We start from the raw sequence: 13,908 nt of genomic DNA on the forward strand, positions 1-13,908 counted from the left end.
TGGCAAAGCTTTGCTATGGTGTGTTAGAGAACTGCATTCAGGGGCTTTGTGATCCAATCTCTTTCCTGAGCACATCTCCTCTTATGACACTGTACCCATGACATTTCTGTGGTGCATCAGAGTCATTGAATCAAAGAAGAATATGTGTTCAATCATGGAAGATCACTTCAGCCAGGGAACACCACCAATAATAAAATACAGATACAGACAGAAGAGTAAAATCACAAACACTTTAAAAATAAGTAATGAAATTATTCTTGAGAGGGACACAATAATACTCATTTATAAAGAAACTTATACAAAAAATTCTATGGACTCATCAATCTACATTTATGTGTGTACTGGCAATCAAGTTATGTAACAAACAGAAATAACACGTTGTAAATGCAATCAGTTAGATTAAGTTCTACCCTTAGATAATATTAGATAAAATTAGTGGCTTTGGAACTGCAAAACACAGCTGGATACACTCTGAATTACTTCTGTTCCACTGAAATAATTTTCAAGTCTGAAGCTGAGTATAAAAAATCATGCCAGGAACACATGATGCTGATTAAACTCCTCAGATGTGCAAAAACCAGATTTTTTAAACTCATAGCCCCAGATGAACATAGATATCCCTGCTACCCCATCTAGATGAGTTTTATTGCATGTCAGCAAAACAGAAGTGCAAAAAAATGGGGAGAACAAGAGACAAGGAAGGAAAGGGAATAAGGAAATTTCCACATGAAATTTTACCGTGTCAAACAAATCCCTTCAAGCTACTTACAAAGTACCTACTATAGCACTTCAGGTACCTGCTCTAATTTCCTACATCATGTAAGATTTATAAATTGAGTCCAGCACAAAACCAAACCCTTCCTTATCCCAACTTATTCTCCCTGACTTTAAGTCAACCTTAGCTAAAAAAAAAGTTTATCACTGAAACCTTCTATTATTCATGTATAAAACTAACACATAATGGCACAGCCCTTTAACTTCTGCCTGACTCTGTTAAAAACGAGTAATTTGAAAAACCTACCAGATCTCCTAGCTGAAAAATGGAAACAGTACTAACAAAATAATGTTTCTGTTACCTCTTTGCAGCACTGCTGGGATTATTTTGCTCATATCTGCCGCATTTTGAAGAATTATGTGCCACACAAGAACTAAGGGATATTTTTGCTGTAATGATCAATGTGTTCTCCTAAACAATCCTTACATAGCCTTCCATTAAACTATTTGACACAGGCAGGTGGATTGATACCAACACTAAATCCTGGGGCACGGGCAGACGTACTTCCTGCTGGCTCTCTTGGAAAGGCTCCCTGTGTATTTTTGGGATGTTATGTCAAACGATCCCAGTGACATTTGCTGCTCTGGATTAGCCTCAGCAGAGCCATGTATTGCCAGTAAAAGTTTCCTGAGGACACTGGAGCTTCACTGTCATTGCTGAACCAGGACACAACAACCTGTGAGCTTGATGAGAGGGGAGCTGCCAGAGGTGGGAGAAGAGCAACCTGCAGCTGGATATAGAGAACTCAGAGCACACTGGTGGCTATTGCTGAGTACCAGCAATAATAATCACAAATATCACCAGTTCTTCACGCTAAAATTAAAACACAGTGTTTACCCAATTTGACTGTGTGGCTCAGAAAAGCTGAAAAAAAAAGGAAGGAGCTAGTAAGTGGAGTTTAAACAAAAACTAAAACACACTTAGGCAGGCCTAATTCTGCTGCCACTGAACTCAGCAGTACAAAACTGACTCACTTTTGTGGCCATGACCCAAGCTGAATGTTTCTGAATTCTTATTTATAAAGGCATGTAAAGGAGGTATGCATATTCAACAAAACATTGGCATATGTTTCATTTTAATCAGATGTTTTGATCAAAATTAACATCGATATCAATAGCATCAAGTTTAATAAAAAGCAAGTAGTCCAGCTGTTAACAGAGGAAAGCCCCCAAACCATGGCAGATCAGGGTAGCATTCACCTTCAACCATAAATTAAGGATGAGACCATGAACTTAGGCAGGAGACACAGCTAGAAATCCCTTCTTAACTTGAGAACCAGTTTCCCAGGGAATCCTACAAACATTCCAGACTAGGTTCAAGGTGCCAGGGATAGTAAATATATCCCTGCCAAGTCACTTTATAAACTTGGCCTGCTTAAACAATTTACTGTCTGTCTCTAATGTTCCCACCAACGAGGCCCTTGTCTTGACACAAAACAAAACCTGCAAATGCTCAGAGACACAACAGACACACAGACACACAGACGCTGGGTTGTATAACTCAAGCTAAAGCTTCTTTAAAGTCTTGTTTTTCTTTATCACAAGGAAAAACAAGCAACTTGTAATTTTAAAACATTTGCTAGGTGGTAAAATGGCAATTTATTGAATTTTTTAAAAGATGTGATTGTAAAGCAAAATTAATTCTTGTCAGGATGGATGTTTTCCCTCTATTTTTAAAAATTATTTTATTGAAAATGCTTAATTAAAAATAAACAGAGAAGCAATTATCAGTCCAGATAGCATTTCCCTGATTTAGGTGGGTCAGAAGTGGAGATGTTATTGATTTGTCACTCTCATTGCTCCTGATTTGACAAGATCTTAGCAGAACCACTACACTGAAATACTCGAGTCCCCCTGCATGGAACTTTCAAAACTCATTTAGAGATGTTTTAACAAATTAAAATTATTTTCCTCCCTGGTGTCCAGACTACTGGTAAACCTTGTAAATTTTGTAACCTCAATACCAAAGCACAAGGCCAGGATGCTGGAAGAGGAAACTCAGGCTGCTGATCATGCACTGCCTCATCAAAAGCAGTCTGAGGAGACACAAACCATGGTGCCCATCACCTCCTTGGCAGCTCCAAAGAGTAAAAATTCAAGATACACAGTAAACTCTGTGCTCCCACCACTCCCAGGGTTAACAGGTGAAAAGTGTCAGAGACTGCACACACTGTACACATCTGCTTTGTAGGGTGGCTCCTTCTAAATGTGAAAGGCTTAGCAACAAAAAAATGTTATTGTTGGTCTTGGAGCACCAGACAGGTCGGACCAGATGTTTCAGTATCATTATTCTTCCTTATGTGTTTTTTTTTTTTATCTTTGTTATTTCCTCTTTATCTAGAAAGTTCAGCTAAACATAGGAATGATTTTATATGAAAGCCAAGCTGAGCTCATAATACTCAGGATATACCCACACTTCTCAAGAAACAAAAATTAACTTAGAGCCCTCCAGATCTGATTCTGATTTTTAATCATCAGTAAAAAATAACTTTTTGAGAGCAGTCTATGAATCAAGTACACTGCAGAGCCTGTCTTGTTATGAAGGGTTAAAAGGTTCCTATCAAGTTATCTCTCCCTGTTTGCAAAGTCAGTACTGGTTGTGATAATCCTGAAATTCTGAAACTGAAATCAGTTTTCTTATCAGAGTGACTCTCTTATATTAAAACCACAAAAGCCTTAACAGTGGGGAATGATTACTTGTAACAGGTGTAACACTTTTATTTATACCTTCCTTTAAGGCTGTGTGATGACACTGCACTAAAATCCAAACTGAGGTTGGTTTGAAATCACCTTTCAGCAGTAATAACTTCAGAATTCATTCAGAACAGTAAGTTTGGTACAAAATCTTGCCATCACTTCTTTTAGACATAATCCTAAGGGACCCAGTCAGCTGGCAGATGGGGATATGTAAAATGTCTGAAGTAGAGGCTGTGGAAGCTCAAGGTCTCTGAGGTCTCTTTTGATTTGTACACTTGCAGCACCTTCACGTTTTCTCTAGAAGGGTGTTCAGTGTGGCTGTGAGTGAACACTTTGAGAAGTAAAGCCTTACACCTTTTAAGCAAAAACTCTTGCTCACCTAATCCTAGAATGGTTGGGGTTGTAAGGGACCTTAAAGATCATGACATCCCAACTTCCCTGCCAAGGGCAGGAGCACCTTGCACAACACCAGGTTGTTCAGAACTCCATCCAGCCCAGTCTTGAACACTGTCAGGATTCACAACTTCGGGCAACCTGTCCCAGGACCTCACCAACCTTACATACGGAATTTCTTCCTAACATCTAATGTAAACCTAGCCTCCTTTAGCTTAAAGCCACCCCCCATTATCCTATATGCTCTTGTGGAAGGTCCCTCTCTAGCCCCCTTTAGGTACTGGAAGGTTTTCCTGGAGCTTTCTCTTCTCCAAGCTGTTTCCACAGCAGAGGTGTTCCAGTCCTGTGATCAGCTTAGTGGCCCCTTCTGGGCTCATTCCTGGGGGTTCATACCTTCCTTCTGCAGAGGAGCCCAGAGCTGGAGGCAGCAGTGCAGGTGGGGTCTCAAAAAGGTGGAGAAGAGGGGCAGAATCACCTCCCTTGCCCAACTGGTCCCTCTGATTTTGGTGCAGCCCAGGACACTGATGAACATATCCTAATATTAATCCATCAGTGCCACAACAATGACTCCTTCTAGAAGTAGCTGCCTGCCTGCTTTTCACACATTCTCCTACCACCACAATATCACCATCTTTTCATTATCAAAAATATGGATTAAGATGTATCTTATTATAGAGTGTTTCTAAAGCAGGAGGATTTTAAAATGAAATGTACTTTGGTCCACTTGTGGGGGTTTTTTTTTGCTTTCTAGACTGCATTCTGAACAATGAGTCTTCATAGCATCATGCTTTGTTTTCCATGGGTAGAATGTATCTCCCTTCAAAATAACTTTCAATATTAGGTACTAATCTAATCCTGAAAGGCAAGGAATGTACATCCAAACACCTGTATTCATTGCAAACAGAAAGAAGCCACAGAAGTCCTGTGGCCCTCTCTCATGGATTTTAATTGTATGACTTCAACTAAAAGGTGCACTATTTCAATTTTGTTATTATGTTCACGCATACAGGTGCAAGATTGCCAGGAAGAGCTAAGCATAACTTCCATCAGGATGTCATTGTCATTTATACAGAAGCCTTCTCCAGCACACAGAGGATTGAAATTAGCCTGAGTTACAAGCTGGGTTAAGCACAGAGCAGGCACTACCTCCCAATGTTCCCTTCCCCACGCTGCAGCTGCCACTGCTGCCAGCGTCTCACGACACCACGCACTAAACCTCTCTCTCTGGCAGCCTCCTCCAATTCCCTGTCAAACAAGTTGAGAGAGGGAATTGCTGCTGGAGAGTTTCAGCAAAGGCCTGCTCACACAAGCTGCACCTCTGATCAAGGCAGCACCACCTCCCCGGCAGACCTGACCACTGCCACCATCGCTCTCCTTGTGACCTGCCCCACATTTGGGGGGAGTTGCTCTCAAATACACACCTTGCAAAAACAAACACTTGTTCACAAAAAGAATACTTCACAGATCCAGGTTAGGGCACCATTAGAATACAAGTGAAATCAATGGGGATGATAACAAATAGGTGTGATAACCACTTAACCTGTCCCTGCCACAGCAGCTCTGCTGTGTCCCTGCTGGTGCCCAGCCTGTCTGTGCAGCTCAGGAGATCCTGAGCCAACCTGCATTAGGTTACAGAGCAGCTCTTTTGGTTACAGCCCCGATCCCTGCTTGTCTGTCTGAGGCTCCTGGTTGACAAACAGCAAAGGGAAATAGAGCAATTGTGTAACACCTTTCTTTTTTTAACCTGAGACAGAAAATGCTTTTATTGGGTACACTGTGGCTGGTGAAAAACAGCCCTTTCTGGTTTTTTTGGGCTTGTGGAAGATACAATTTCCACCAGGCTACATCTACCGCCCTACATTTTCTCACTTATCACTGTATTTTCTGTGTGTTCCTTCAAGGATGCAGGACAGAACTCTTCCTTGGGTGAAACATCACCTCTATAAAAATCAAATGAGGAATTGCTCATTGATCCCAACATCCCCTGCTGTTAGAACTTGCCTCAAGTGTGATTCAGTATATTTACACTTGCCACTTGTCTCAGTATCTCATTATCCTCCAGAAGTTAACATTTTCTGTTCTTTCCAGCCAGGATCAGCCTTCCTGTTTACCTCTCCTTACTAATATCCTATTCTTTGCAGTTACCCTCCAGAAAAGTTTTCACCTGTCCATGATTCTCTTACACTGTCCCATTTTTCAGCTTTCAGCTTGTCTCTCCTTTGGACAGTCTTCTCTTTTTATTTTTGAACTTCTGAGGTGTATAATTTAATACTCTGGTCACATGCTTTACTATAGAATTTTTTAAACTTTTAATTAAATTAATGGCACCTTTCCAAAACATCCAGAATTGCGATTTTTCAACCTCAGTGGAAAGTCTCCAGGAAGATACCAATTAATTCTTCTGTCCCAGCTCTGAGTTTTATGTGAGTCTCTCTGCAATTTTGTACTATGCATTATGCAGGAAGTCACATTACTAAAAATGTTCTTGCTGGAGTTATAAATCTTCAGGTGGTGGCATGGCTTGGTTTAATGCAGTGCTCATTTTTCCCAGTATCTTATGGATCCAGAGCTTCACACAATGAATCTGGCAATGACCTTCAGTTTAACAGCTGATGCAGTCAAAGAACCACATATCACAAACATCCGTGTCAGCCTCAGTGAAATAGTGCGAGCACTAAAACAAATCAGTAGCTACAGATTTCCATTCCAGCACACATTTGAGTGATGACAGAGTGCTAAACAACATCACAAACCTATTTTTTAGCCCATAAGCATCTCCATTAAACTCAATTTGGCAGAAACAACTTGTAAGAGGTGAGGTGTCTGGCTGTATGGACTCATGCTGGTCCATTTTAGTACATTAAGCTCCCTGTGGAAAGGATCTACGTGGCTCTTATGAACCTGAAATTCTTGTCAAATCTGAATGCTACAGAAAAAAGACCTCAGTGCTGGCTCAGTTACAGCACCTGCACCTGAACTGACTGGTTTTGGAAGATGTGTGAAGAGGCCGTGTATACACATCATGGATGTGGCTGACATTTCAACTTACAGCCCAAAATATCTATCAGGGAGTACAAAGCAATTACATACCCTCATCTTGACAGAAGGGAGGGGTTGGAATTTGCTTTCCTAATCATTCAGGGCTCTGTTTGCTAAGGGTCTGAGGTAACTCCCACGTATTAATAACAATCCAATGGATTTACAGGAATGGACTAGGCTCAGAGAGACCAAACACCTGCAAACATTCCAGGCCAGGCTGGACAAGATTTTAAGCAACCTGGTGTAGTGGAAGATGCCCGTGGCCATGGCAGGAGGATTGCAATAAGATTATTAAGATCAATACGACTGGAATGATCTTTAAGGTCCCTTCCAAACCAAGCTATTCCATAGTTTTACATGGGCATAGGGAATTTCAGCCTCAATGCGTGTAGAGGCTTTAAAACATTCTGAACATCAAAAAATCTGAGCTCTTCACTGAGACAGAGTTTGTACCAAGTTTGCTATTAATAAGGTTATATTTGTCATAGGTTTCAACTGTGCCCCTGATTTTAATGGTAAGGTTTTCACAGCCCAAGACCAACAGTCATACACAACTTGAAACATTCTAAAACCCTATCACATAACAGGTGTAGTAATTTTTCTGTTTTCATTAAATTGCTTTCTGTTTTCAGTTACTCTTCTAGAAAATCAGAATGAGCTTCAGGCTGAGGAAACTGATAGTAAAAACTGATTTAGTTTTTATTGGTTTAGAAAAAGAGGAAGTATTGCAATAAATAATCAGAAGACTGATAGCTCATCTCAGTCATTATTGTTTTATGGTCCATCAGCATTTCAGACCTGACAGCCTCTGCTGAGGTACCAAATCCTGGTACCCCCCAGCTCTTCCCAAAAATGGAAAAGAAAGTCAGGATTCATAGAGCAAAACCTGAAGCCTACAGCCTCAAGTCTAAAGTTAGGACACAGTAAATTGCAGGCAGCAGGCTAAGAATAACAGAGCCAACTCACAAGGAGAGAATGAACAATAAAACACAGGAACTCTGACTCTCCCTCCACAACATTACCTAATTCTAATGTCACGAAGAAGAAAGCAGAGTGAGCGTGTGTGCAAGAGATAAGAGGCTGTCACAGCACCGCTCCGTTCAGCCCCAGAAAATTAAAGTTTGATTATTCAGTAGAAGCTGAGCCGATCTGAGAGTCACACCAGTGTCCAGTTCACAGAGCAACTTACCTTCACAAAGAGCTCAATTTCAGGGTCCTTTCCTTCCCCATTGGCAGCAACTGACTCTGTCATTTTTCACTCCCAAGGCTACCAGCTGATCTCTTGATATTAAGTGGCAAAAGGAGGTTTCAACTGCACGGCGTGTGAGTTTCCCTTCTGAACTGCTCTCACAAGGCTCTTAAAACATCATTTGTAATGATAAAGCTCAAAAGCAGTGGAGTAAACAAGTTTGCAGGTTATTAAATTAATAATAGTCAAGGAAAGGCAGGCAGCAGAGGAGCAGTCCCTGTTATGGTAGTTCTTAAGAGCAACAAGTGCTGCTGTGCTCTGGTACAGTATCCTCATCTGTCAGAGCTGCAGCCCTCGCTGCCTGCCCAAAATAGCCCAGAGCATAAAAAAACAGAGGGTGGGGTTAAACTCCTAGGGGAGGAGACAAGCTCCTGGTACCTACGGCAGGATCAGTCTCTGAGCAAATAATTCTTCTGTTCCCTGTTTTCATCATTTCTGCCGTTCCCTCCCTTATTCTACAGCTGGGAGCACCAGGGACAGGGAAGAAGGAAGTCCTGCAGCAGGGTTTCGTTGCTTTAAGCACCAGTGATGTTTTTTTCTGCTTTTCTGAAGGGTGTTTGTCCTGCCTCTAGTTGTTCAAAATCCTAATATTGTTATTGTTGAGAAAGATAAGAGAAAAAGAGCCTGTGCACTGGCTGTTGGATCAATCAAGGAAGGGGAAGAAAAGCTTTGCCTCAGCAGCCCACACGATGTGTGTAGTATAAAGTGCTACAGGAGCCAAAACTGAACAGTCAGGTGAGGGAAGCACCTGTGATGTGACCACTGCTGATGGAGCTCAGGAGCAGAGAAATGGGAATGTTTGGGTCTCATAACTATTTCTCAGAGTGCCCCTTGGGGTGCTGGCTGTAGAGGGAGGACAGGAGAACAATGATTTGCTGGGTGGAGCATGGGAGAACAGTTCCAAGGGCCCCAGCCTGCTGCTGTCATCCCTACTCCCTTTCCTTCACCCTGCATTCCATGCGTGACTCAGAGGGCACCGCACAGCAGCCCTGAGCATGAGGTGGCACCTATAGAAAGTCCTGACACAGCCAAAAGGCACGAAGGGAGGGAGTGTTGGCACAGGAGGGGACAGTGGGCAGAGGCGAAGGGGTCAGTGGCACCTCCTCCTTATCCCCATCCCTGCCTGCAGGGACTTTGTGTCCTCCTGCCCTCTTCCTGCGCTTCTGCCCCGATCCTGTTTCAGGACTGCCAAAGCTCTGGCTCACAGGTTGTTGGCAGCTTGAGCTGCCAGACACGAGCAGTTTTACCTTCCCCTTCTGACACAGAGAGGCCTTTTGGGGAGGGTTTGGACATGATCAAGCACTCGCCTTTCCCGAAAGTGCTCTTAGCTGTGCGCTTCTGTGATGATCTCCAGTTCTCTCTGTGACCTCTAGGCATTTGACACAGCTCCAGAGAAGTCACAGCCAACACCTCTGTGGCCCTTTGGGTAAGCTCTATGGGAATTTTCTCCCTACAGCTGCTTCATGTGCACTACATGAAGGACTGAAATGGTTAACGAGTCAATCTCATTATGCTGTTGCAACTGTAATTACAACATAATCATCATTGTAATTACTGTAAAAGTATGCTTATGGTTTTTAGATCTAATTAGCACTCATTCAAATAACTGGAAGGTTAACTATAAGAGAATTAAGTGCTATTACTCCTTTGATTTCAAATTTTTACATGTAATTTTTGAACTAGGCCCATTAATTACCAAACATTTAGAGTACAATTATTCTTAGGCCTACCGGCAAGTTTCCAAGGACATGGGCTAAGTGTACTTACATGTGGCAGAAAGAATCATTGCATTGTAATTATGCATTACAGTTATAACAGTCTGCCAAAAACTTAAGAGTAATCACCGTATCTCTAAAATGCATCCCTAAATAATGCATTATTAACTATACAATTATAAGCTTTTGGGTTTTGCTGAAAAATTGTTTTGGTCCAGCACCTCATGGTGACATAATTTGCCATTAATGAGGGTTCCTGGGAACAATGGGAAATGGGTCATTTTCACTGAGGTTACCTGTAGCTCCAGCCTCACTGAAAACATTGTTTTGATATAGGCAAGTGGTTTGAACAAGTTCTATCACAGGACCATCTCTATTGCAAGAGAAAATACTGCCAGCTATGAGCACAGTAAGGAGGTAATGCTGCTAATGCTAACCAGAGGGTAGAAATAAAATCAGCTTTCAAAATATCAGCACTTACAAGTTGTGATGCATGTGACCTATTTAGATGTCTATTTTAGAAAGAAAAAAATATGCCCTAGAAGTGTTTAATTTTTTCCACTGAGCCCAGAGTAATGAGATAAACATGTAATGGTCACACAAATCCTGCAGTAATTTTTAAGTAAAGGAAATCATGGCTTTAGTGCCTGATTCCTGTGCATGTGCCATCCCTCACTCCAGAAGTTGTGCGTGCCTTGTCCTTTTGAAAGTCAAACTCTAGCTGTAGCAATTTCAGTAGTGACTCAGTGTGTCAAAACATTCAAATCCTTCCCTCCCTTTTACTGTCTGGGTTTAGTGGTGTGTTATAATTAGTTTGAAGATGATTCTTGTGCTGAGACTCAGCAAAGCAGAAGGGAAACTTTGCAATACAAAGGCAGTGAAGGTGCCCTGCAGTCATTTCCACCCTAACCTAGGTGTAAACTGCTGCAGGAACGGGCCAGATCCCACCTGCCTCAGGGTGTTTCTGGGCAGTGCTGCCACTGGAAGGTGCCTTCCCCTTTTGCTTCCACCTTACCCCCTGCCTCAGGACCTGGTATGGGGTGCTCAGAGGCTACAGAAGTTGAGGAGTGAATACCACACATCTGGTGTTCCAGCTGTGCTTTTAGGTATCCACGGAAAGAATAAGCCAGCCCCTGTCAAAAAACCCCCTCTGCTTTACAAAAATACCCCCATGGAGTCCCTAGAAGAGAGCAAAATAACAGACAACATAACTTGTTCATATAATGCTGGTTTTTAAAAAGGAGATTCTGAAAGCTGAATTTAGAATAAACATCATAGAAGACAGTGAGTAGGAGGAAATATATATAGATGCATATATAAATATATACATATATATGCACTGCTTTAGGAATCTATTCATGCTTTTATTGCTTTTCTGTCATATAAAACTGACTTATCACTTACACCTGGGTGGAACCTTTCTGACTATAATGGTTTTTAGTGTCTACACAGCTCTTTTGTGCGTTATGAAATCAGCTCTTTCTTCAGCCAAATTAAGGCTAAGACACTGATAAATAATTAGTACACTCTCATTTTACTGCAAAGAATGAGTCACTTGGTTTGGCCTATCATTTTCTCTCAAGTCAGAAGTAGCAGAGGCTTTGAGTTACATGCAAGAACATTAGACACTGAGTTATGAACTCCTCATAAGCCAATTAATTATAGTTTGAGGTTTATGAGATATAGAAATGAATAGGAGCAGGTCATCCCATGAATAAAAGAAGAGGACAGCTTCAGAAAAGGAACGGCCACATCCCCATGTAAGACCTCTATTGTAGGTGAGCCTGATGCACTATCAGCTTTCACAGGCCTGATCCAAGCTTCACTTCCAGCAAAGATTTGTCCCAAGGGGGTGAAGCAGAGGCCAAGCATCCAGAATGTAATTCTATCGTGCAGTTCTCCAGCAGTCTGCTACATTCCCAAGAAGGATCAGAGCATGAAGCACATCCATCCCCCAGTGCTTCCACCCAGTTCCATGAGAGCAGGTATTGCAAGTTTTACACAGGTGTTTTTCAATGTTTTTCATTGTTGTGATGAAAAGAAGTAAAATCTTGGTGCAGCAGCAGTAAATGCAATAAATGGTATTCAGGGCTATGATTTTACCACGGAGTCATTTAACTGCTTAGTTGCCAAAAAACCTCACACCTAAGCAGCAGCCAGGGTGGTTTGAATGGGTTATGGAAATATCTTCCAGACAGAGTTCTGAATTATTGGCAATTTGCAACTGCATTTATTGGATGCTGGTAGGTTTGATATGCAACACACTTTAAAAGTTAACAACTGCAACGAATCAATGCAGTAATTTTTATTTTCTTTTGAGTTACAAGGTGTCACTATCGATTTCTTGTCTGAATTTCAGAAAACCAAAAGATTTGTCTCAGCTATTTGGGGCCAGACAGCAGGTTCCCATCCCGAATGTACAAGATGTGCAAGGACATACAAAGCTCTTCTCATCAGCCTCATGCCAACACTGGGTGATCAGACACTTTCCCTCGATTCTAAAGATGTACAGTAACTCAAAATGTGTTGGTTTGATGGAAGAACTGTGATTTTTTTCCTTTTTGTAAATTTTCCCACACTCAAGGTAATGGAAGAAAAGACATCAAGAGATGCAAGAACAGCTGAGCAGCCTGAATGTCCCAATAAACAGATGGGATGGAAAAGCCTAGACCAGAAAACTTTGCACTCCATTAACTGGCCAGTTTGAGAGAATCCACTCTATATTCACCCCCAGTATGAATCCATCACAGCTATGAGCTACAGCAGGTCTCCTTTATCTTTTTATTAAAAAGCATTATTTTGCTCTAAAATTACCTTGCTGAAACTCTTCTGTTTGGCAGAATGAATCCATTCAAACTGGAGTTTTGCAAAGTTCTAGTCCAAAACCATGGAATTATTTTTATATATAATTATGTTTTCACATGGATGCAGCATCACACTTTGCTGTAACATTAGCAGGCATTAACACCTTCAAGAGAAAACCTGCTGCTGTTCAGTGTGAAGAGGGATTTCATTAGGGATAATGATCTCAGTGCTCATATTGAGACAGCCTCAGGTACCCATTTGTAAGGAAGTGGCTCTGAAAAGGTACAAAATCATCTCCTAATGCTGCATTCAGTACAGAGGCTTCTAGAGGGCAGTGGTTTATTTCACTATAATTTCAAAACTGACATTTGAATTAAAAACAAAAGATACTTCTAACCAGGACTGAGACTGCTCTGGAAAGTGGTATTGTAGGAGATACAAAGGAGAGCATGACAGATTGTCCCAAGCTGTGGGCTATATGGATAATGCAGCTGATGAAAGGAGAAATGTAGAAATCCTCAGCTCTTGCTTTTCAAAATGAATCCTCCATGCTATCAAGTGTGGTGAAGAAAAACAGCAGCAGGTAAGTGTGATGTACCCAATGTTGTTGACTCACTACTGTCATAGAACTAAAATGACATGATTTTACTTCCAACTCTGCAACAGAGTAAGTAATGCCTACTCCTGTCTTATTATACTGGAGTTCATCATGCAAGTCCCCATTTAGATTATTTCTGTTCACTTCTTTGTATGCTTCTTATCATAAATGAAGTCCAAATTAATTAAGATTTGAAGTATGAAAATGCAAACTAGGATTAAATCCCACCCTAAACAAACTAGCATTAAATCCCACCCTAAGACCAGCACACAACACACTACTTTAATCCTGATTTATGAATTATCATTTACAGAAATTGTTCCAAATGGCATGTACAATTCATGCACATCTCAGGCTAGGCTTCAATTCCTCCCAGTAAATAAGGCTTAAAGAATGTTCAGTTGCTGCTGATTTCATTGGACACATTTGTGTTTCACACTGTTGTTTAGCAAACAATTTGGCTGAAAGCTGAAATTTCTTCCTGTGTTCTGATGCACATTATTTCTAAAAGTTGAAGCCTTCAGCAGCTCAGTTTGAAATTACTCATGACTCAGTCTAGTCCCCACGGGTTCACACGCTGCATCAGTACCTGCACAGCAGGTTATATGCATGGATCTGCACCGTGGATTTCAGAATCC

General features: G+C 41.4%; 1 protein-coding gene across 2 annotated transcripts in view; it reads right to left on the reverse strand.

The window, feature by feature from the left end:
- The window catches only part of CLIC5 (chloride intracellular channel 5), a 76,943-nt gene that overhangs the window by 50,091 nt on the left and 12,944 nt on the right, over positions 1-13,908 (reverse strand). Inside the window, exon 1 of one of the 2 annotated variants that reach the window (XM_063423709.1) lies at positions 8,093-8,426. The exons of the other annotated variant lie outside the window; for it this stretch is intronic. Coding sequence (XP_063279779.1) covers positions 8,093-8,155 — 63 coding nt within the window. The 5' untranslated portion in view covers positions 8,156-8,426. Of the gene's footprint in view, positions 1-8,092; positions 8,427-13,908 lie in introns of those variants that run through there. 2 annotated transcript variants of the gene reach the window in all.

Source organism: Prinia subflava, chromosome 2, assembly GCF_021018805.1.
Source record: "Prinia subflava isolate CZ2003 ecotype Zambia chromosome 2, Cam_Psub_1.2, whole genome shotgun sequence".
NCBI classification, from domain to species: domain Eukaryota; kingdom Metazoa; phylum Chordata; class Aves; order Passeriformes; family Cisticolidae; genus Prinia; species Prinia subflava.